This window comes from Pristiophorus japonicus, chromosome 17 (genome assembly GCF_044704955.1).
Source record: "Pristiophorus japonicus isolate sPriJap1 chromosome 17, sPriJap1.hap1, whole genome shotgun sequence".
Classification (NCBI taxonomy): domain Eukaryota; kingdom Metazoa; phylum Chordata; class Chondrichthyes; family Pristiophoridae; genus Pristiophorus; species Pristiophorus japonicus.
Window position 1 is genome coordinate 28,273,057 of NC_091993.1, and position 20,562 is coordinate 28,293,618.

The 20,562-nt window shown below is 43.2% G+C and overlaps 2 protein-coding genes across 3 annotated transcripts in view; one reads left to right on the top strand and one right to left on the bottom strand.

The window, feature by feature from the left end:
* Nucleotides 1-20,562, bottom strand: part of c17h15orf61 (chromosome 17 C15orf61 homolog) — a 333,965-nt gene that overhangs the window by 209,609 nt on the left and 103,794 nt on the right. The gene's annotated exons all lie outside the window — the stretch shown is intronic.
* The window catches only part of aagab (alpha and gamma adaptin binding protein), a 41,152-nt gene that overhangs the window by 13,071 nt on the left and 7,519 nt on the right, over nucleotides 1-20,562 (top strand). For both annotated transcript variants that reach the window (XM_070858533.1, XM_070858534.1), the window contains exons 2-6: nucleotides 7,538-7,728; nucleotides 10,780-10,876; nucleotides 13,829-13,918; nucleotides 15,240-15,323; nucleotides 19,438-19,520. In XM_070858533.1, the coding sequence (XP_070714634.1) occupies nucleotides 7,538-7,728; nucleotides 10,780-10,876; nucleotides 13,829-13,918; nucleotides 15,240-15,323; nucleotides 19,438-19,520 (545 nt within the window). The remainder of the gene's footprint in view (nucleotides 1-7,537; nucleotides 7,729-10,779; nucleotides 10,877-13,828; nucleotides 13,919-15,239; nucleotides 15,324-19,437; nucleotides 19,521-20,562) is intronic.

Consider the following 20,562-nt stretch of genomic DNA (forward strand, 5'->3'; position numbering starts at 1 on the left):
GGCCATCCAGGAGGGGGGGGGGAAAGGGGGGGAAAGGAGGGGAAGAGGAGGAGGAGGGGGAGGGGGGGAGAGGGGGAGAGGAGGGGAGAGAGAGAGAGAGAGAGAGAGAGGAGGAGGAGGGGGGGAGAGAGAGAGGAGGAGGAGGAGGGGGGGAGAGAGAGAGGAGGAGGGGGGGGAGAGGAAGAGGAGAGGAGAAGAGGAGGAGGAGGAGGAGGAGGAGGGGGAGGAGGGGGGAGAGGAGGAGGGGGGGGGAGAGGAGGAGGAGAGGAGGAGTAGGGGGAGGGGGGGGAGAGGAGGGAGGAGGAGGAGGATCTTTATCTGAATGCACGAAGCATTCATAACAACATAGACAAACTAGTGGCGCAATTAGAAATAAATGGGTTTGATCTAATAGCCAATATAGAGACGTGGTTGCAACGGGACGAAGGTTGGGAACTAAATGAATCTTTGGAATTCTCTGCCCCAAAGGGCTGTTGGATGCTGAGTATTTGAGTATAGGCTGAGATAGATAGATTTTCGGACTCTAGGGGAATCAAGGATTTTGGAGATTGGGCGGGAAGGTGGAGTTGAGGTCGAAGATTAGCCATGATCTCATTGAATGGCGGAGCGGGTTCGAGGGGCTGTCTGGCCCACTCCTCCTAATTCTTAATAGAAATTTACGACACAGAAGGAGGCCATTCAGCCCATTGTGTGTGCCGGTTCTGTTTTTGTGTTCTTATAAGTGCTTGCGTAGTCATTTTCCCTCCTCATTAACAAACCACAAAGACATTTTTAACTTCTACTTTCTAATTAGCAAAAATGATTAGGTGTGTAATGTGTGTTACACTGTATAACACCGCAACTTACTCAGGAATCCAGATGGCTAGCAGTCATTTTCAAACTTTTCTACTACATGAGAGACCCTTTGCAAATATTGACGGTCTTGACTTCCGAAAGACCATTTCAGCTACCCAAAGGAAGAAACTCTGGCCTAAGCCACTCCAGTTGAGAGCCTTGTAAGGCACTCCAGTTTTATTTTAATAGTTTCTTTAAGAAATAACAACATATTTATAAAGCGCCTTTAACATAGTGAAACGTCCCAAGGCGCTTCACAGGAGTGTTAGGAGACAAAAAATTTGACACTGGGCCACAGATCAGGATTTATCTTGCGTAATTTCAAATTTGGTTGCTGCAGATTTTTGTTTTGGGCGGTGGGGGGGGGGGGCGGCGAAGAAGGAGGGAAGGAAGGAAGGTAAAACGAAGAGGTCAGGAGGTGAAGAAAAGGGGCCCCAGGACTCTCCTTTTTATACTGCTCATCTCTATGACATTGCCTCTGTCACCATCTGTCACCATCTGCCTGTTCTGAATCTTGCTGCTGGAAATGGCCTTTTCCTACTGACTGTACAAGAGCATACATACATAGTCTCTTGTATTTACATGTTGCTAATGATTAAATTAAAACATCCCCCGAGCAAAATTAAAACCCATTCTGCTACACAATTTTCTCACCATTTTCCCAGGAGAGGTTCCCCAGATGCAGCACATTGTGATCCTCCTGTACTGCTGTGTCCAAGAATAAGATTTGATGTCACTTTAAAATTCTTGTCGCTTAGCTTTGCTAATTATTTTCTTCTACAGTGCTTCTTTCTGCCTCCTGTACACGCAACACGTTGTTCCCGAACAGCGGTTGAGTTTGCTTCATACTGTGGCGCTCCATGCGTGCATATAAAATTGAAATCAATATTCCCATGAATTTGCCTGTACTGCACCTCAAGCTGCGGACATTAACACATCTCGGAGTTCTGCTTTAACCAATGAAGCAAGAATGCTCAGGACAGTCCTTTCCAAACTTGCAGTAAATTATTCTAATTCAAACTTCAACCAGGACTAACCAGCGTGTATGAAATATAATCACAGATAGAATTGAGTTTCCTGGACTTTGTGGGCTGCATTACCAGGGTTCGACACGCCCACAGACCGCTTGGACATCTCTGCTGCACAAAGATACAATGGTACCAACACTCTGTTCTTGGGAGTTATTTCTGTCCCCTGAGTGCTGCCGGTGCAGAACATAAACGGCTGAAAATGCTTAAGTCAGTTCCTCTGTTTTTGCACCTGCCTAGGGAGGGGCTGACCTCTCGGCTCATACAGACAGGTCAGTAATGCGCTTTTACCATTGCCAGCCTGCATAATCCATCCTATGACATCATAAGTTTCCTGGCCCATTCTTAATATGATTTCGCACACATGCAGTCATCCATTCTTACCATTCTGGCCAATATTTATCCCTCAATCAACACAACAAAAAAAACAGATTATCTGGTCATTTTCACATTGCTGTTTGTGGGAGCTTGCTGTGCGCAAGTTAGCTGCTGTGTTTCCTATATTACAACAGTGACTACACCAAAAGTATTTCATTGGCTGTAAAGCGCTTTGAGACGTCTGGTGATCGTGAAAAGCGTTATATAAATCCAAGTCTTTCAAATTCATTCTGCAGTGTGAGCAGAGTGGATTTGACGTGAAGTGGGTTATATTAAAGATCTGGTCCCTCTGGAAGCAGTTCTGTAATATAAGTGTGGTATAAAATGAGAGCAGCAAGTACAGAGGAGTGCTGTAGTTTGGCTTTATTTGGTTCCCTACCTCAAGGTAGAATTTTCCATGGAGATAATTCTGGGTGGCAGAATCGCTACTGTAGCTATGGGCGGCCGGGCATACGGCTCCTTGTTAGTATGGTTTTTGAAGACTTCGTTGTGGAGGATGTTCTGTAAAAATTGACGCACTTTCATGGCCCCCACACTTCCAAAACAGTATCAGCTATCGAAAGGAAAGCAGAAAGATGTACATCTTCTAATTCAAAGAAAAAGAAAAGACTTGCATTTATATAATACCTTTCACGACCACCAGACATTCCAAAATGTTTTTTGAAGTGTAGTCACTGTTGTAATGTAGGAAACACAGCAGCCAGTTTGAGCAATGTGATAATGACCAGATCATTTGTTTTTTTTTTAGTGATGTTGATAGAGGGATAAATATTGACCAGGACTCCAGGGATAATTACCCTGCTCTTAGAAATAGTACCATAGGATCTTTTACATCCACCTGAGAGGGACAGACAGGGTCTCGGTTTAACATCTCATCCAAAAAGTGGTACCCCCTGCACCTCCAATAGTGCAGCAGTCCCTCATTACTCCAGTGGAGTGTCAGCCTAGATTATTTTTTTTGTGGTCCAATCCCTGGAGTGGGACTTGAACCAACAATCTTCTGATTCAGAGGCGAGAGTGCTACCCACTGAGCCGCAGTTGACACCTAGTCACTTTCTGCTCAAAAATCTGAATAAGCTGGTAATTCAAATGAACTGACATTAAGTCACAGCAACAGAAATAGTACAGAAATATCTTCACAAATACAGACATCTGAAAGCCCGTGGTAGCTCCAGGGATTTCAGTTTGAAAATCTTTGCACATTAGCATGAAAATTTTACAGCTGGTGTGGAATAAAATCTCCACTTCTGTCAATAGTCAACTTGAGGGGGGTAATATCCGTTGGTGTATGTCTCACTGTAGATAGAAACCCTTGTTGAATAATCACATTTGCTTCACAGCTCTGTAGTGGGTTCTGTCCAATCGGTATTCAGTAACAGCTGTTGGCAATCGAGCCCTCCAATCACCCAAGATCCGGCAGCAAATTTAAATCACGTGAAATAAAAGACACAAAGCTGCAAAGATTGGGGTGAACTGGAAGTCGAGGCTGAGTGAACTGCAGCTGCCCTGGGGCCTGGTGTAAGACATCCTGTGTTGAAACTGTTTCTGTTTATACCAATCTCTCCACCTTCAGGCATTGATATTACTCTTGGGCTGTACAGCCCCTTGCTATGGAGATGCCTCGCGCATTTGCGCAACATGCTTACTACTGTTTCCTACCATGGCTATTTTGAACAAGTGGACTTGACTCTTGGTTCTTAACTGCAGGTGTGGGATAATTTTAAGCCTTTTTCTTATCCTAAATGCCTAATAGCACATTGAAATATTGAACTCAAAATGGGAGAGAAGAAAAATAGAACTTAAGGCATACTGGAGCTGGGACATGTTGCTCCGGCCAATTACAGGGATGGACATGAAAACTGCACACTAATTCTTCTCTGAATATGTTAAATATTTATTATCCTTTATAGTATGTCTACTAGCTGCCTTGTTAATGTTTATAAAGCATAAAATGGTGCTGAACCAAAGCTAATATTACAGGGTAGATGCATCTACCCTGTCAAGCTCTAAGAATTTTATGTTTCAATGAGATTGTCTCATTCTTCTAAATTCTATGGAATATAGGCCTAGTCTCCTAAATCTCTCCACATAGGACAATCCTCCCATCCCAGGAATCAGTCTGGTGAACCTTCGTTGCTCTCCCTCTATGGCAAGTATATCCTTCCTTGGGTAAAGTGACCAAAACTTTACACAGTACTCCAGGTGTGGTCTCACCAAGGGCCTATATAAATGCAGCAGAGCTGGGGTCCAGTCGTCTTGGGTTATCCTTGCCACTAGACCAAGACCAAGACCTAGCTTTGTCAAGCCCGTGTGGTGGCTGGTGTGCAACGGCCACTACGCGCTTAAAAAAAGAACACGCACCGGCATCTTCCACCCTTCAAGATGTAGTTCGGGACCTTGAATATTAGGTCCTTCATTGAAACACCTGTGAACTCATCCCTTTTTGGCATGGAAGCAAGTCATCCTGATTTCGAGGGACTGCCTATGATGATGATGATGATGATGATTGCAGGCCATCTTTTATAAGTTCCCTTTTGTGGATTTTCTCCCCTCCTGTCCTGTCCTGTTCTTGGGGCATAGGCGAGTGCTGGAGTCCAGTTCAGTGAGGTGTAGGTAGCCCTCTGGTATCTTGTCCATATGGCCATTCTTCACTGTGTGTATTGTCAATGAAGTTATTTGACCAAGGATGCCATCCCAATCCAACCCAAACCAAACCTGGCTTCGTCTGATGTCCACACTTGCACACTTTCTAGCATTGGGTAGTAATCAGGAGCAGGAGATTCTCTGTGTCTGTGGTACACTATCTCTCCTTGTCGTCTTCTATTCTCTGCAGCCCTTGACGTTGACCACACTGTCTGTCTCCAACGTCTCTCCATTGTTGTCCAGCTTGGCGGAACTGCGCTTGCTTAGTTCCACTCTCGTCTCACCGATAATAGACACAGCATCTCCTGCAATGGCTTTTCTTCCCATCCCTGCACCATTATCTCTGGAGTCCACCAAAGATCTATCCTGAGATCCCTCCTCTTCCTCTTCTACATGCTGCCTCTTGGCAACATCATCTACAGACATGGGGTCAGCTTCCTCATCTCTACCTCCACCACTTCTTTTGACCCCTCCACTGCGTTTGTGTTATCAAACTGCTTGTCTGACATTGTCTTGGTTGAGCCACAATTTCCGCTAGCTAAATATTGGGAAGATGAAAGCAATCATCTTCGGCCCCAATCACAAACTCGATACCCTAACCACTGACTCCGGTTTAAAGTTTGTACTGTACAGAATCTAGGCTGATAAAGTATGAGAACTCTTTCTCCGGCCCTCAACCCTGCACTGTTTTCCTGGCAAGCACAAATGGTGAGATGGTGTGAAAGTTCTGTTGGTGTGCTGCCAGCCTTTTGCGGGCACTTTGGAAATGAAAGATGCTGCCCTGTTGACACTAATGACGTGTGTCATTGCACTTCTGGCCACCGCTGTGTGCATTTAAAAGGGCACTGTTGCCAGGTGAAAAGTACCTTTACAGATAAATTTGCTAGGTTTTGCAAACTAAGGACAGTTGAATGACTTTGGATGGTGTGTTCCTATTGCTTATGTAATTAGTGAGTGTGCAATATAAACTTACTTACAGGGCTTAGAATGGCATTTGAAATGCAAAGTCATTAAAACAAGGCTTTAAGATTGAACAACTTTGTCGTTGGAAAGTTAATCATTTTTTTTGGCGGATTTAAAAGCCTCCGTAATATACTCGGCATCAATGTGCATCACCATCCTCATTCTTCAATGTGGGCAATTCAATTCAAAACTATTTTTGTAACAATTGTAAAAGAAAAAAACCCAACAAACTAGAAGTTTATACAATGCTTTGCTGCAGCCATGGCCTAGTACAGTATCATAAATCTGGGTGTCATGGTTCATCAGTCATTAAAAGTTGGCATGCAGATACAGCAGGCGGTGAAGAAGGCAAATGGTATGTTGGCCTTCATAGCTAGGGGATTTGAGTACAGGAGCAGGGAGGTCTTACTGCAGTTGTACAGGGCCTTGGCGAGGACTCACCTGGAATATTGTGTTCAGTTTTGGTCGTCTAATCTGAGGAAGGAGGTTCATGCTATTGAGAGAGTGCGGCGAAGGTTCACCAGACTGATTCTTAGGATGGCGGGACTGACATATGAGGAGAGACTCGATCAACTGGGCCTTTATACACTGGAGTTTAGAAGGATGAGAGTGGATCTCATAAAAACATATAAGATTCTGATGGGACTGGACAGGTTAGATGCGGGAAAAATGTTCGCGATGTTGGGGAAGTCCATAACCAGGGGACACAGTCTTAGTATAAGAGGTAGGCCATTTAGGACTGAGATGAGGAGAAACTTCTTCACTCAGAGAGTTGTTAACCTGTGGAATTCTCTGCCGCACAGAGTTGTTAATGCCAGTTCATTGGATATATTCAAGAGGGAGTTAGATATGGCCCTTACGGCTAAAGGGACCAAGGGGTATGGAGAGAAAGCAGGAAAGGGGTACTGAGGGAATGATCAGCCATGATCTTATTGAATGGTGGTGCAGGCTCGAAGGGCCGAATGGCCTACTCCACCTATTTTCTGTTTCTATAGGCTTTAATGTAAACCCAATATGTTCGTTATTTTATACATTGGGTAACATTGGCACCGGCCAAGAAATTCTAAAGTTTATGAAATTTTACTGTAAATTGAGCTAAATATTAGAAGGAATTTCAACTTTCCTTCTCTTGACAGTTATAAATGAAAAGTGACCAAAGTTGTTGGACCAAGTGGGAAAAGGATTGTGAATATCTTTATTTTTGAAACAGTTTACCTTTTTGTGGTCAGTAAAATTGGAACAGATTACTTTTTGATCTGGTAAAATTATGTTTTATTTCTCTTCCTGACCCCCAATCAAATGTCTCCCCTCCTCTTCTGATCCTGGATATGATAGCTCTGTAATATATCTCAGTGGCCATTCCTCACGCGTGCCTTGGTGGTGAGTGTTGGAAAGTAACCCAGCCACAAGGGAGATCACAGCCAAACCCACGGCATCTTTTCCATCAGGAGTCACCAATTAGAAATTGGTCAATGGAGCCTTGGCTTTTTCCTCCACCAACCCTCCCTTCCCACCAAGTTCAGGGCTCTGATGTCCATTGTAGCATCTCTGCTGAGGTCAGCTAATGCTAAGAATCAAAGTTGGGAACTTCTGGCCCATGATAATGCTACATTGGTTTGTTAAAGTGCATCAATTTAACCTCCGTGCTCTCTTTTCTGTATGTAATTATCGTATTGCTCTCCCGTTTTTAGACATTATTGGAGCAGATGCCCTTCCTGAATACATGGGCCCCGGGAATGAAGTCCGATCCTACCCATGGACTATAGATAACAAGTACTACACGGCTAGTGTTCAGCTGTGTGTGGTGCCCGACAAATTCATACTGACGAAGGAGATCGCTGACTCGGTGGAGGCCTTCCTGATTTACTTTGACAGCACAACAGTAAGGAAAACCTGTTTCTTATTATATCTTTTATTACCTTTGAGGATGTAGTTTTTCTTATGTCCTAAGTATTACAGAGATCAGTGAGCAGTCTCCAACTGACTCCAAGCCAAATCAAAACTACTGAAATTGCAATTTCTTGATTCCCATTCCGTGGTGCAAGTGAATATTCGTTTGACCATGTTCAGTAAAAATGTGGGGGGGTTGTAAAGAGCAGACATATTGAACCCAAACTATGTGCAACTCATCTCCGCTAAACCACCCATGTTTAAGGAAAACTTAGATTTTTGACCACAGTTTGGGTTCATGCCAAGTACTGTGTTTAGAATATTGCTTACTTAACATGTACTGAGGGCCAGTATTATGATCTGGGCTTGGCATTTGAATCCACATGGGCACAGTTAGTGAAGCTACACTGTTTATACTGGTGAGCAGTTCCATTAAACACTGATGTTTTTCATAAAATCCACATCCGTACGTGTGCATGTTATATTGTGCACATACGCTGCTTTTTTTCCACCTCTTTATGCCAATTTTCTCCCAACTTTTCCTGAAAGCATTGACCCCTTGCTAGCACATACAGGCATTGAGTGTGCTCAAGTGCTTTGTCCAACTAGCCATTTTTCATACCTGAACCTAGATTGAGTGTTGGCAAACATTTTAACTAGAGAAGCTGAGTCCAATGCAGTCCCCACTGCTGTTTATAGAAAGAAAGACTTGCATTTATATAGTGCCTTCACGACCATCGGATGTCTCAAAGCGCTTTGCAGCCAATGCATTCATTTTCAGCAGGGGTTACTGGATAGTAGTCTGGAACATGAACCCTTGCTGGATTTCTCTGTCTATCCCCAGGAATGTAATGATAAATTATAATGCATGTATCGCTTCCCTGGTTGAGATTGGCTAATTCAGCAGGTGGGAATCCTGTTACCCACCTGGCCTGACAGTTCAGCTGGTTGAGGCAATCGGGTGAGCCTGGCACCTATATTATCAGCTTGCTGCTATGGCCAAGAACTGTAAGCATTTGAGTCATGAGTCTGGCTCCAGTTTATACTCTTCTTTGGTCCAAATCTATTTTCTGTCCAACAAAGATTATTCCAATGCTCCCTACACTCCTGCATGGTGGATCTGTTCGATAATAGCAAATGAAAGAAAAGAAAGACGTGCATTTGTATAGCACCTTTCACGGCCTCCGGATGTCCCAAAGCATACTACCACCATTGGCAAGCAAAATAAGAACTTTAATCGTGCCAAGTTGATGATTTTTAAAATTTTATAAACTTGGAATTAAGATCTGTTAAACCAATTTCAAAGTTATCATTTTGTAAAGTGAGATGTACACAATACAATTGTGCTGTCTGCTGTGGAAATGGTGTGTTTGGTGTTGAAAGTGGGTGAAGGCCGATTGCGTTTATTGTGGCAGAGGAAAAACTCCTGCAGAGAAACAACCTCCAACATCACGACAACAGAGTATCTGGTCATTATCGCATTGCTGTTTGCTGTGCGCAAATTGGCTGCTGCATTTCCTACATTACAGCAGTGGCCACACTTCAAAAGTACTTCATTGCACACTTCAAAAGTACAGCCAATGAAGTACTTTTGAAGTATGGCCACTGCTGTAATGTAGGAAATGCAGCAGCCAATTTGCACACAGCAAACAGCAATGCGATAATGACCAGATACTCTGTTGTAGCGATGTTGGATGTTGTTTCTCTGCAAGAGTTTTTCCTCTACCACAATAAACGCAATCGGCCTTCACCCACTTTCAACACCAAACACACCATTTCCACAGCAGACAGCACAATTGTATTGTGTACATCTCACTTTACAAAATGATAACTTTGAAATTGGTTTAACAGATCTTAATTCCAAGTTTATAAAATTAAAAAATTATCAACTTGGCACGATTAAAGTTCTTATTTTGCTTGCCAATGGTGGTACTATGGGGTTGCACTAGGAAGAGTATGGTGTAGAAACCATACATTTGTAGGGAAGTAGTGCTAATCTTTTAGTACCTGTAGGCTCAATATATTGCTGGAGACATGACTGTTCCATTTTCTACAGATGTTTGGACTGAAATACCCAAATTTAGTGGCACTTATAATAAACTTGACCACAGTGCTGTGGCCTATATGTATACAGAAAGCTGGATTAAGATTGATTTAACTAACTTCAGGTAAGATCGTACAACCACATTTGTGGAATTCCTGGAAAACCCCACCCCTTCTCACCAATGAAAATGTTCATCGTCCATTTTCATTTCTTGACTCCTTCCTGCTGTTTCTTTGCTCGAGTATCCAATTGGTGGGCACTCTGGGCAGGAACACGTGCTCATGCATGGTCAGAAATTCCTGCATCTCATACAGCACGGTTGAATCCGCAAGCAAAGCAGCTAAAGCAATTGGAACGAGGGGTGAATCAGGGTGAGCAGAGCCTCTGAAAACTGGGGAGCAGGGAAAGAGACACTCTGAACTGAATCTGTGAATTGAAAGGGGGAGAAAGCTAGTGGGGTTGGGGGAAGTAGAATGCCTCATGAACCGGGAGGAAGAGAAAGAAGCGTGCCTCTGCGAATGGGGAGGAGCGTGAACAGCCACATAAATAATTTCCCCTCATTTAAAATAGCTTATGTGGGAAACTTGAAGAAAATGCATGCTTATCCTGCAGCACTGTGGCATAACTAGGAACACTGGAAAATTGAAGTAATTTTAAACAATCTGACAGAATACCAATACATATCCACAGCAGCTCGCAATTTCTGAACAAGTAATGAAGGAAAATTCCTGGAATTTTTGCCACCAAATACTGCAGTTTTCCAGTTGCCTTGAGCATTTATCTGAGAGGAAGTGACTCCCTTCTCCAAGCTCGGGCGTTTCCATGTTTTACCTGCGCTTGGAGCACTAATGAACTCACATTTTCAGATGTGTTTAAAGGGTGGACCGTAAGTTTGTTAACACAATGGCAACATGGAAACTTGGCTAATATTTATCAATGTAACGCTTTGATCTTTCGACATTCTTTTTACCATTTAAGTTGTACTTTTTTTACCCTCAGAAGTCAAGCCTTGATGAGGTATCTACTTGGCTTCCTCTGACACAAGAGTGGTCCCCTGAGGTTTTGATTCTGGTGTGTGACAGAGTTTCAGACAATGGTATTGTATTCAGTTGCTACATTTCTATATTCACTCCAAATTTGTTTTTTTTTGGATTAATTATTGGATAAATACTTGCAAGGATCTGGGAAAAGAGCGGCGGAGTGGAACTAACTGGATTGCTTTTCGAAAGAGCCGGTGCAGACTTGATACATAGAAACATAGAAAATAGATGCAGGAGTAGGCCATTCGGCCCTTCGAGCCTGCACCACCATTCAATAAGATCATGGCTGATCACTCACCTCAGTACCCCTTTCCTGCTTTCTCTCCATACCCCTTGATCCCTTTAGCCATAAGGGCCATATCCAACTCCCTCTTGAATATATCTAACAAACTAGCATCAACAACTCTCTGGTAGAGAATTCTACAGGTTAACAACTCTCTGAGTGAAGAAGTTTCTCCTCATCTCAGTCCTAAATGGCTTACCCCTTATCCTTAGACTGTGACCCGATTCTGGACTCCCCCAACATCGGGAACATTCTTTCTGCATCTAACCTGATGGGCCAAATGACGACCTCCTGTGCTGTACTATTCTATGATTCCATAAATGGGGCTTTCCCCCTTGAGTTTGGTTGTACAGCGGGTCATTATTGAGCCTAGTGGAAAGTTTTAATAGCACTGAACAGAGGTGGCCTAGTGGGTAAAATGTATAGCATGGTTTGGTACTAAGCCATATAGGCCAGGTTTGATCTCCATTCTCGGTTGGATTTGCTGATCTTAACTGGGGCCACCTTGGCGGAGGAAGACCATTAGGATTCCTGCCCCAGGTGACTGTCCACTGACTCTTCCTGGAAGGTACATATGTCTGGCCTCCAAGTGGGGATAGGATTAAGCTCGCCTGTGGTGCCCTCAATGGTCGAACGTTCTATCAACAATCACTAGCTAGACTGATGTGAAGAATGACCACTTGAGGGAGGTACAGGAACATTGCTGGTGTCTATCAAACTAAACTAAACTGGAGCAAGGTTCGGCACATGAACAGGGAAAATTAAGAAAATAAGCTTTGTGTTTTTTTTTCTTGTATCTCTAACACAAAAATGCAACTTCACAATGTGATTTGAAGATTACAAAAGCAAAATACTGCAGATGCTGGAATCTGGAAAAAAAAAAACACAAAATGCTCTCAATCTCAGCAGGTCAGGCAGCAATTGTGGAGAGAAGCAGAGTTAACGTTTTGAGTCGATGACTCTTCATCAGAACTGGTGAATGTTCGAAATGAACAAATTCTTGAGCACTGAAAGGGAGAGGGGAGGAAAGAACAAAATGGAAGATCCGTGATGAGGTGGAAGACAGGAGAGATTTGAGAGACCAATGGGATGATGGGCCGACTTGAGATGGCAATAGCAGAAGTTAGAAAAAGATTTGTTTAGATGGGGTGTGAATGGCAGGATAATTACCAGCTGCCATGGGAAACAAAGAGAAAGAAAAAATATATCCGAGCAAAATATGGGCAGAGGCTAAGGTCTGAAATTGTTGAACTCGATGTGGAGTCCACAAGGCTGTAAAGTGCCTAAACGAAAGATGAGGTGCTGTTTCTCGAGCTTCATTGGAACATTGCAGGAGGCCGAGGACAGAGAGGTCAGAGTGGGAGTGGAGTGGTGACACACGATTTGAAGATTGTATTTTTTTTAACCAAATTGAGGGCTAGTCTTCAGTGAGGTTTATAACAATGCAAAGGGGGCTCGATATTGCATTGCAACCAACTCCACAGAGCACGGGTTATGTAGAACTGACACCATAGATCAGGAGTGTCCACGCTTTTTGTCTCCATGTGCCGCTTAAGTATATATCATTAACTCTTGGGGGCCACATGTAAAATTTAAATTAATCTTCCCTTTTTTTGCATATATCTCAAATGTTATATAGCTAGCAGATCTTGGTGTTGTGATTTAGGACATCCACCAATGCAGCAACATCACTAACCTTCAGGCCTACAAACTTCAAACATCGCACATAAGTAAGTAAGCAGAAATAGGACTGAATTACCTGGGCTTTGTGTGCTCAATTGCGAGGGCTGAGGGAGAGCGGCAATGATGTTTTTTGGAGTCTCTTTTTTTCCCAGGCCATCTGGACTGTGGCTGGACATGCAGTTAAGTTCCGCCTAGTACCTCTGCCTAGAATACTAATATGTACAACAACAGCCCAGACACTGCATTAATTCTGTTTCCTTCCCCACTGGAGGTACCTAGCCTCTGTGTAGTGTATGTCTACAAAGTTACAGCCTAAAGGGGATGGATTTTCAATGTTGCCCTTTGATTTCATTCTCATTATCATCTTAGACAGTCCCTCGAAACAAGGATGACTTGCTTCCACGCCAAAAATGGATGTTTCATGAAGGACCTAATATTCCAGGTCCTGAACTACATCCTGAAGGGTGGAAAATGCCCGTGCGTGGATTTTTTTTTTTTAACATGGGGTGGCCGTTGCACACCAGCCACCACACGGGCTTGACAGAGCTAGGTCTTGGTCCAGTGGCAAGGGTTAACCAAGACAACTGGAGACCAGCTCTGCTGCACGGACCTAGTGTGCGCACATGTCGTGGGCTGGCCCGTTCTGCCCCTGGGCCCATGCCTCTTCTGGCCCTGAACTCGCGCCTCTCTTGGGCTCTGATCATCTCCCTATACAATCTCTCGCCGCTCCTTCACCCCGACCCCCTCGTCGCTCCTGCTGTACCTGCCCTCGCTCCAATCACCGACCTGGACCTTGATGACATCCCGCTTCACTGCCGTCGCCCTCCTGCACCAGCTCGTGCTGTACCTTGCAGTGGTACGCCACCAACACTGTTCCAGGGGCCCCTCGCCACTCCTTTCTACCTGCAGCACAGCTACACTCGAGTACACTCCGACACCAACTTGCCCTGATTCTTTAATATTAAGAAAAGTTTTAATTTGAACAAGTGGATTCTGCTTAGTCAAGTTGGCTTGAGTGATCTGATCTTCTTTTCTCTTCAAGGGGTGAGCAGGCAAACAGCACAGCAGTGGTGCATTAAAAATGGGTTTGAATTGGTGGAGCTTAATCCAGAAGAGTTGCCAGATGAAGAAGGTTTGTTTTGCATTTCAGAACCGTTATTATAGGATCTTTTCGTGTGCTAAAATGAGCTGTTCTTTAAACTGAATATGGCATGTAATATTTCCAATTTTAAATCATTAGGACTTTGAAAGAAATCTGCACCCACCCTGGATTATATTTTCATTTTCTTTCTCTTTCTCTTCCCCCGCCCCCCCACCCCCTTCCTGTAATTTCCTTCCTCTTTCCCTCCCTCTCTCCTGAAGATGCTGACTTTTGTTGGGGTACAATTCCGAATGTGGCAATACCTATGTATGAGTCTGAACAGTGTTGATGGGCTTTTGACCACTGAGAACATTGCAAATGAGCCCGTTCCCATCTTGGGAACTGGCGTGTGCTTTACTTAAGTGACAAGTGATCAGAAACCCTAGCTGACCCCTCCCCATCTCTTCTTGCCTGGCTTGGGAGAGTCGAGACCATAAAAACACAAGAAATAGGAGTAGGCCATTTGGCCTCTCGAGCCTGCTCCGCCATTCAATAAGATCATGGCTGATCTGATCTTGGCCTCAACTCCACTTCCCAGCCTGCTCCCCATAACCCTTGTGCGGCAACTTAACCGCTGCCTTGGTTTAGATCAACTAATTCAACACTGGTGAATGGATTGTTTTAAACAACAGAATAAAACTGGCCCCCACCATTCCAGATGGAAACATTCTGCTGATCCTTTGAGGTGTCAAATGCACTCGGAGGGAGAATTGATGCATGAGCTGGTGTGAGGTACATCTCTGACCTAACAACTTATAAAGTGTTCAACTGTTCCCTACGTTGAGAAGATTTACAAGTCTTGTACCTCTACAAATCTTAGTGCAGGATGGGCTGCAAGATCATTCCCATTCAGTGATTTTGGTGCATCTTTGGTCTACAAGCATAGTGCCATTGCAAAGGCCAGAGAGCAACCGACTTTCTTGCCTAGGAAGTGGGTCTTTGTGTGGTGGGGAGCTGACAGGAAGGGGAGCATAAGAGGTTAACTGGTTTTTAAAAAATTGTTACACAATGAGGAAATTTAAATGATACATAATACAAGGAAAGGTTGATCAGTTCATGCCATCTACTCATTGAAACTGTGTCAAAGTGTAGATCCCAGCTGTCTTTTGTTTATATAATAAAGCCTCTTGCAATTGTGTGCAAGTTGATCTACCATTTTGTTGCATTAACGTCTGTCAGTCATTTTTAAAGCTTTTGTTCTAGTGGATATTTTCAGTTAAATTATATTTTGCTTATGTGTTTCCATATTCTGTGTCAGCAGCATACCTTCAGTAGTGAGATTATTAAATGTGACCTATTGCTGTCCCTACAGATGACTTCCCTGAATCCACTGGTGTAACGAGAATTATTCAAGCCTTGAATGCAAATGTGTGGTCAAATGTTGAGATGAAAACAGGTATGAAACAGAGAAGTTTTTTTTTAGCGTATTGATAGCAGTTCTTATTACTGTTGATGAATGGAACTTTTCACTCCATGTCATCAGGTCAAGCACTCTTTTACATTCCCCAGAGAGAGCAGACTTGGTTTAATGTCTCATCTGAAAGACTGCAGCTCCAACAGTGCAGCTTTCCCTCAGTACTGCACTGGAGTGTCAGCCTAGATTTATGCGCTCAAGTCCCTGGAGTGGGACTTGAACCCACAACCTTCTGACTCAGGCGAGTGTGCTACCCACTGAGCCACGGCTGACAGATCGCACAAATTTAGCTCACTTAGGACCATTGTGAATCAGTCCCAAAGGTGAAATAGCAGGGTCTAACTAACTGCAACATCCAGTACACGTATTTGAACAAATCTCTATTCTGAGTAAATAAAAATCTATGCGACCATACTGATGCGTGACTACTTGTACAGATTGAATTACACTCCTAACAGTAGTGTTACGGTGCAGTAACTGCGAATTATTCGTAGACAATTGCTTGAATATCCTTGATTTAAGAGAAAATATCCAAGTTTTAGCAACTTGGATATAACTGAAAATTTAGCATTGTCTTCTTCGGTATGTAAATAGTTGGGCAGAGCAGAAATTTCTCTGGGGGTCTTCCGCGGGCAATTGCCTCCTCGCTGGAGATTTTTTACGAAAGTACCTATGGTCTAGGCAGCACCCTGGATTCCGATGGGGAGGCCTTCTCTTCCCTCACTGCGAAGCGCGCTCCCGTCCCACGCAGAAGGTGCAGTCAGGTAAGTATTTCACAGGTTCCCATTAATAGCACTGAGACTCGTGTATCTACCAGTTCTCAGTGCTATTAATGGGAACAAAACCAAACACACAAAATAATAAAAAATAAAAAACAGACCACACATTTAAAATTAATTGAAATTAAAGTTGTTATGTCTTTTAAAAAATCGTAAAATATTTTATTTTTATAAGTTTTTTAAATTATGGTTAAAAAATAAACTTACCGTAGTGGGGAGGATTTTTAACAATAAACTATGTGTTTTTATAATTTTATTTTACAATTGTTTTTGTGTATTTTAAAATACTTGCGCCTGTAAATGTAGGCTATGCGTCTGCTTTTTCAGGCGCAAGATTTTTGAGGACATTTATTGGGCAAGATATGCGTAAATCCCGCAATCTTGCCCGTACAAATGTCCCGTCTCCCGGTCTGTCGTCCTCGCTCCAGATCTGGCTACGATCTGCCAAGCTCTGGCTTTTCCGATGCCTTCCCGGGTTCGTAGAAACTTCGTACAGGCTCGGGACGTCAATATTTCTACTCCATTGATTAGTAAAAGGATATGTCAGAAACCATTTCAATCTAACATTCCTGGTTTATTTATTGCTTGATTTTGATTTTTGGTCAAATGCCTAAAATTTCTACCAAATTGTGAACCCCAATGGTCCCATGAGTAGCCAAAGAAGCACTTTAGACCCGTGCGTTCTGTCCAGATACACAGGTCACCTTAAGCCCTGGCTCATAAGGAAAAGAGCGATGCCCTAAAGGTAGAATTTGGTGACCGTGCATGTTTGAGCCACCAATGCGTGCTGCACCCCTCGTCTGCAAGGGTGGGAAGTGCAGATTCAGTTGACCTTGTGGTACTCTGTTGCTGATCTTGTATATGCTGCTAAGTTTCTGATCAGTGCCACTCGTTGTTACGTACTGGGATAAGTAGGCGGAGAGAGCAGTGTTGGGGCACTTTTGCATAAGGCTTCCACAACTAATGGAGGCATTTTATTAAGCCTGGCAACCAACTGTCAGCAGAATCCTAGAACTAAATGTCTGCCATTCCACACACCCTAATTATGCACAAAAATGAGTACCTAAATGTTGGTGCTCGACTTGAAATAAAAATTGATTTTCAGTATTGATATGTTTGCCTCTTGCATAAGTATAAAACCGACAATAGGTTTTTATTCCCAAGCAAAACATTCATACGAATTTCATTAAGGAATGCTACTCGCACCAGTGTTTGTTTTGTGACCTGTTTGATTTTAAATGTATTTGGCCATGCAGAGACAGAATAATGCTAATTCTGGTTAGCTTTTCCATCAAGTTTATGATCTGCAACTTAACACATTACAGGCATCTTTAATCTGTTTGTGGTATGTTTATTTTCTCTCTGGTTTTTCTGTGTAATGTGGGACAAAAGAAGTGCGATGGGAAGAATCTCTCTTTAAAGTTGTTTTTTTTTCAAGGAGTTAAATTAAAACACTGTGCTGGCCTTGATTGTGTGTTCTGGTTATCTCCTCTTCTGTAGGTGCTGGCTTATGCTAGCATACAGTTCCACAGGTGTCAGCCCTCCATCGAGTTGGCTCTCGTGTATGAGCCATGGCAGGATTGTCTGTAGGCTACTTGTAAGAACGTAAGAAAATAAGAATTGGGAGCAGGAGTAGACCATTCGGCCCCTTGAGCCTGCTCTGACGTTCCATAAGATCATCGCTGATCTTCAACCTCAGCTCCACTTTCCCCATATCCCTTGATTCCCCTAGAGTCCAAAAATCTTTCTATCTCAGCCTTGAATATACTTAATGACTGAGCATCCACGGCCATTTGCAGTAGAGAATTCCAAAGATTCATAACCCTCTGAGTGAAGAAATTCCTCCTCATCTCAGTCTTGAATGGCTGACCCCTTATCCTGAGACTGTGATCCCTAGTTCTATACTCCAGCCAGGGTAAACAACCTCTCAGCATCTACCCTGTCAATCCCCCTATATGTTTCAATGAGATCACCTCTCATCCATCTAAACTCCAGAGAGTATAGAGTCTACTAAACTACTAGTTGGCTCATATTTTCTTCCCCCCCCCCACCCCCCTCCCCCCCCGCCAGGTTATCCTGGCATCCTTTGCTGCTGAGCCTGATCCTTGGCTGAGTAGCCATAAATCCACCTGATTTTTGATTCCCTGCTCCTGTTTCCGAATCCCACGGGTTGAAATTGTGTTGACCAGAATGACATTTCAGATCGGGTTTGAAAGTTTGTTTTAGAAACATAGAAACATAGAAAATAGGTGCAGGAGCAGGCCATTCAGCCCTTCTAGCACAATGTCTTTGTCACACGATACCAACCTGCTAATGTTAAATGATCCTTTTTCTCATGCTGCCCAAATTCAGAATAGCCTTGAGTGTTCCTCTGATTGCATTTCCGGTTCAAAAGACTGAATTTCAGCTTAAGGTGATATGAGTTTCTAGTTGCATTTTTTCAAATGTGTAGAAAATTATCATTTAAAAAAAAAAAAAATGTTGACACTGTAGAAAGTCGAGAGCTACCAGATTTGTAGAGTTGTGATGCGTTCAACTCTGTACCGCATAGAAGTGCAATTAAATTCACTGCATCATCTGTGTTTAAGATGGCATATAGATATTTAAGCTGAGTGCTGTCTGAATAAATGTGCTCTCATCTCTACACAACTGCAGCGGATTATTTTTTCCATCCTCTATTTGAACGTAATTGGTGCTTTTAAGGTGGGCGGAAAGTGTAGGCAAACTGCTTTGTTGAAACATCCTCCCTGCATTTACCCTGTCAAACCCTGTAAGAATTTTGATTGTTTCGATGAGATCACCTCTCATTCTAAACTCTAGAGAATATAGACCTATTCTGCTCAATCTCTCCTCATAGAACAATCCCCTCTCATCCCGGGAATCCGTCTGGTGAACCTTTTGTTACACCCTCAATGGCAAGTATATCCTTCCTTAGGTTATCTTGGGTAAAGCCAACCTTGAGCAACTGAGCTGAACATTTTGATTGGCTGATTGTTTGTTTGGCGGGAGTTGATTGGGTGATTGATCACCTGTGACAGAGACTGCAGAACCCACATTGGTCTCATCCGTGATCTTAGAACTCATTTTAGTGTGGAAGTAAGTCATCCTCGACTCCGGGGACTGCCTAAGAAGAAGAAGGGTGGCGGGATAGTAGTGCCTGGTTCTGAAACGTAATTACTGGGGCTCCACAGCTCTAATCTACACAGGCGTTGACTGATGCGAGACTAATTAAATGGTTATAAACATGAAGCCTAAATTCGATCATTAATCTTTCAACCTAACACAAAGCACTTAGCATGCAGTTTCTTTTCTCTTAGACAGACCACACGACTTTGGAATTCTCAGTAGTTTAACTGGTGTGCTTGAAAATTGTGGAACAGAAGCAGAAACAGAAGTGGAAGTAAGTGATTCACCAATTAAATATTGATGCCTGGGTGTGATTGCAAACTGTAATCCTGCCAAAGAAAGAAAAAGACTTAAATTTCTATAGTGCCTTTCACGACCTCTGGACGTTCCAAAGTGCTTTACAGCCAATGAAGTACTTTTTTGAAGTGCAGTCACTGTTGTAATGTGGGAAACGTGGCAGCCAATTTGCGCACAGCAAGCTCCCACACAAACAGCAATGTGATAATGACCTGATTATTTTTAGTGATGTTGAGTGAGGGATAAATATTGGCCAGGGCACCGGGGATAACTCCCCTGCTCTTCGAAATAGTGCCGTGGGATATTTTGCGTCGGCCTGAGAAAGCAGACCAGTTTACCATCTCATCCGAAAGATGGCACCTCCGGTAGAGCAGCACTCCTCACAACTGCACTGGGCTGAAAGTGTCGGCCTAGATTTTTGTGCTCAAGTCTCTGGAGTGGGACTTGAATCCACAATCTTCTGACTCCGAGGTGAAGGTGCTATCCACCGAGCCACGGTTGACTGAAGGGTTTCAATCAATGTCCTAAAATAGTTTCTGAACCCAAAGAAGAAATGATTACCTTGTAATCCTTGCCTTTATATCTTTATAATAATTGTGTTTGGAGAGAAGATGGCATCAGCAAGTCATCGTCCATTTTGGATATTTTGTGTGGGTATTGGGGACCAGGGTAAGTGTGGTAGATGTCTAATGTCCTTCTGTGAAGGGTTAACAAATATGCAAAATATTGGCCTTTCCATTGACTTCCTTGAATTCCTCACAATGTTGATTTCCTCAAGCGATCATGGATCAGCCCAGCAGCTTGCTGTTTTCAAGAATAGGTTACTGAAGCATTAGGTGCTGATGCTCTGCTTAGTGCTTTCATCAATTGACAGGATCAGCTTTGTGAGGCAAAGTCCTCATGGATCTCACCTGCTTGTGCCACGTAGTTGAATGGGCAAGGCCAGGCAGTTATGTAATATGGAAAAGTTGCATTTTGTTTTCAGTTGCTAAAAAAATTGCAAGTTGCCTGTGGGTAAA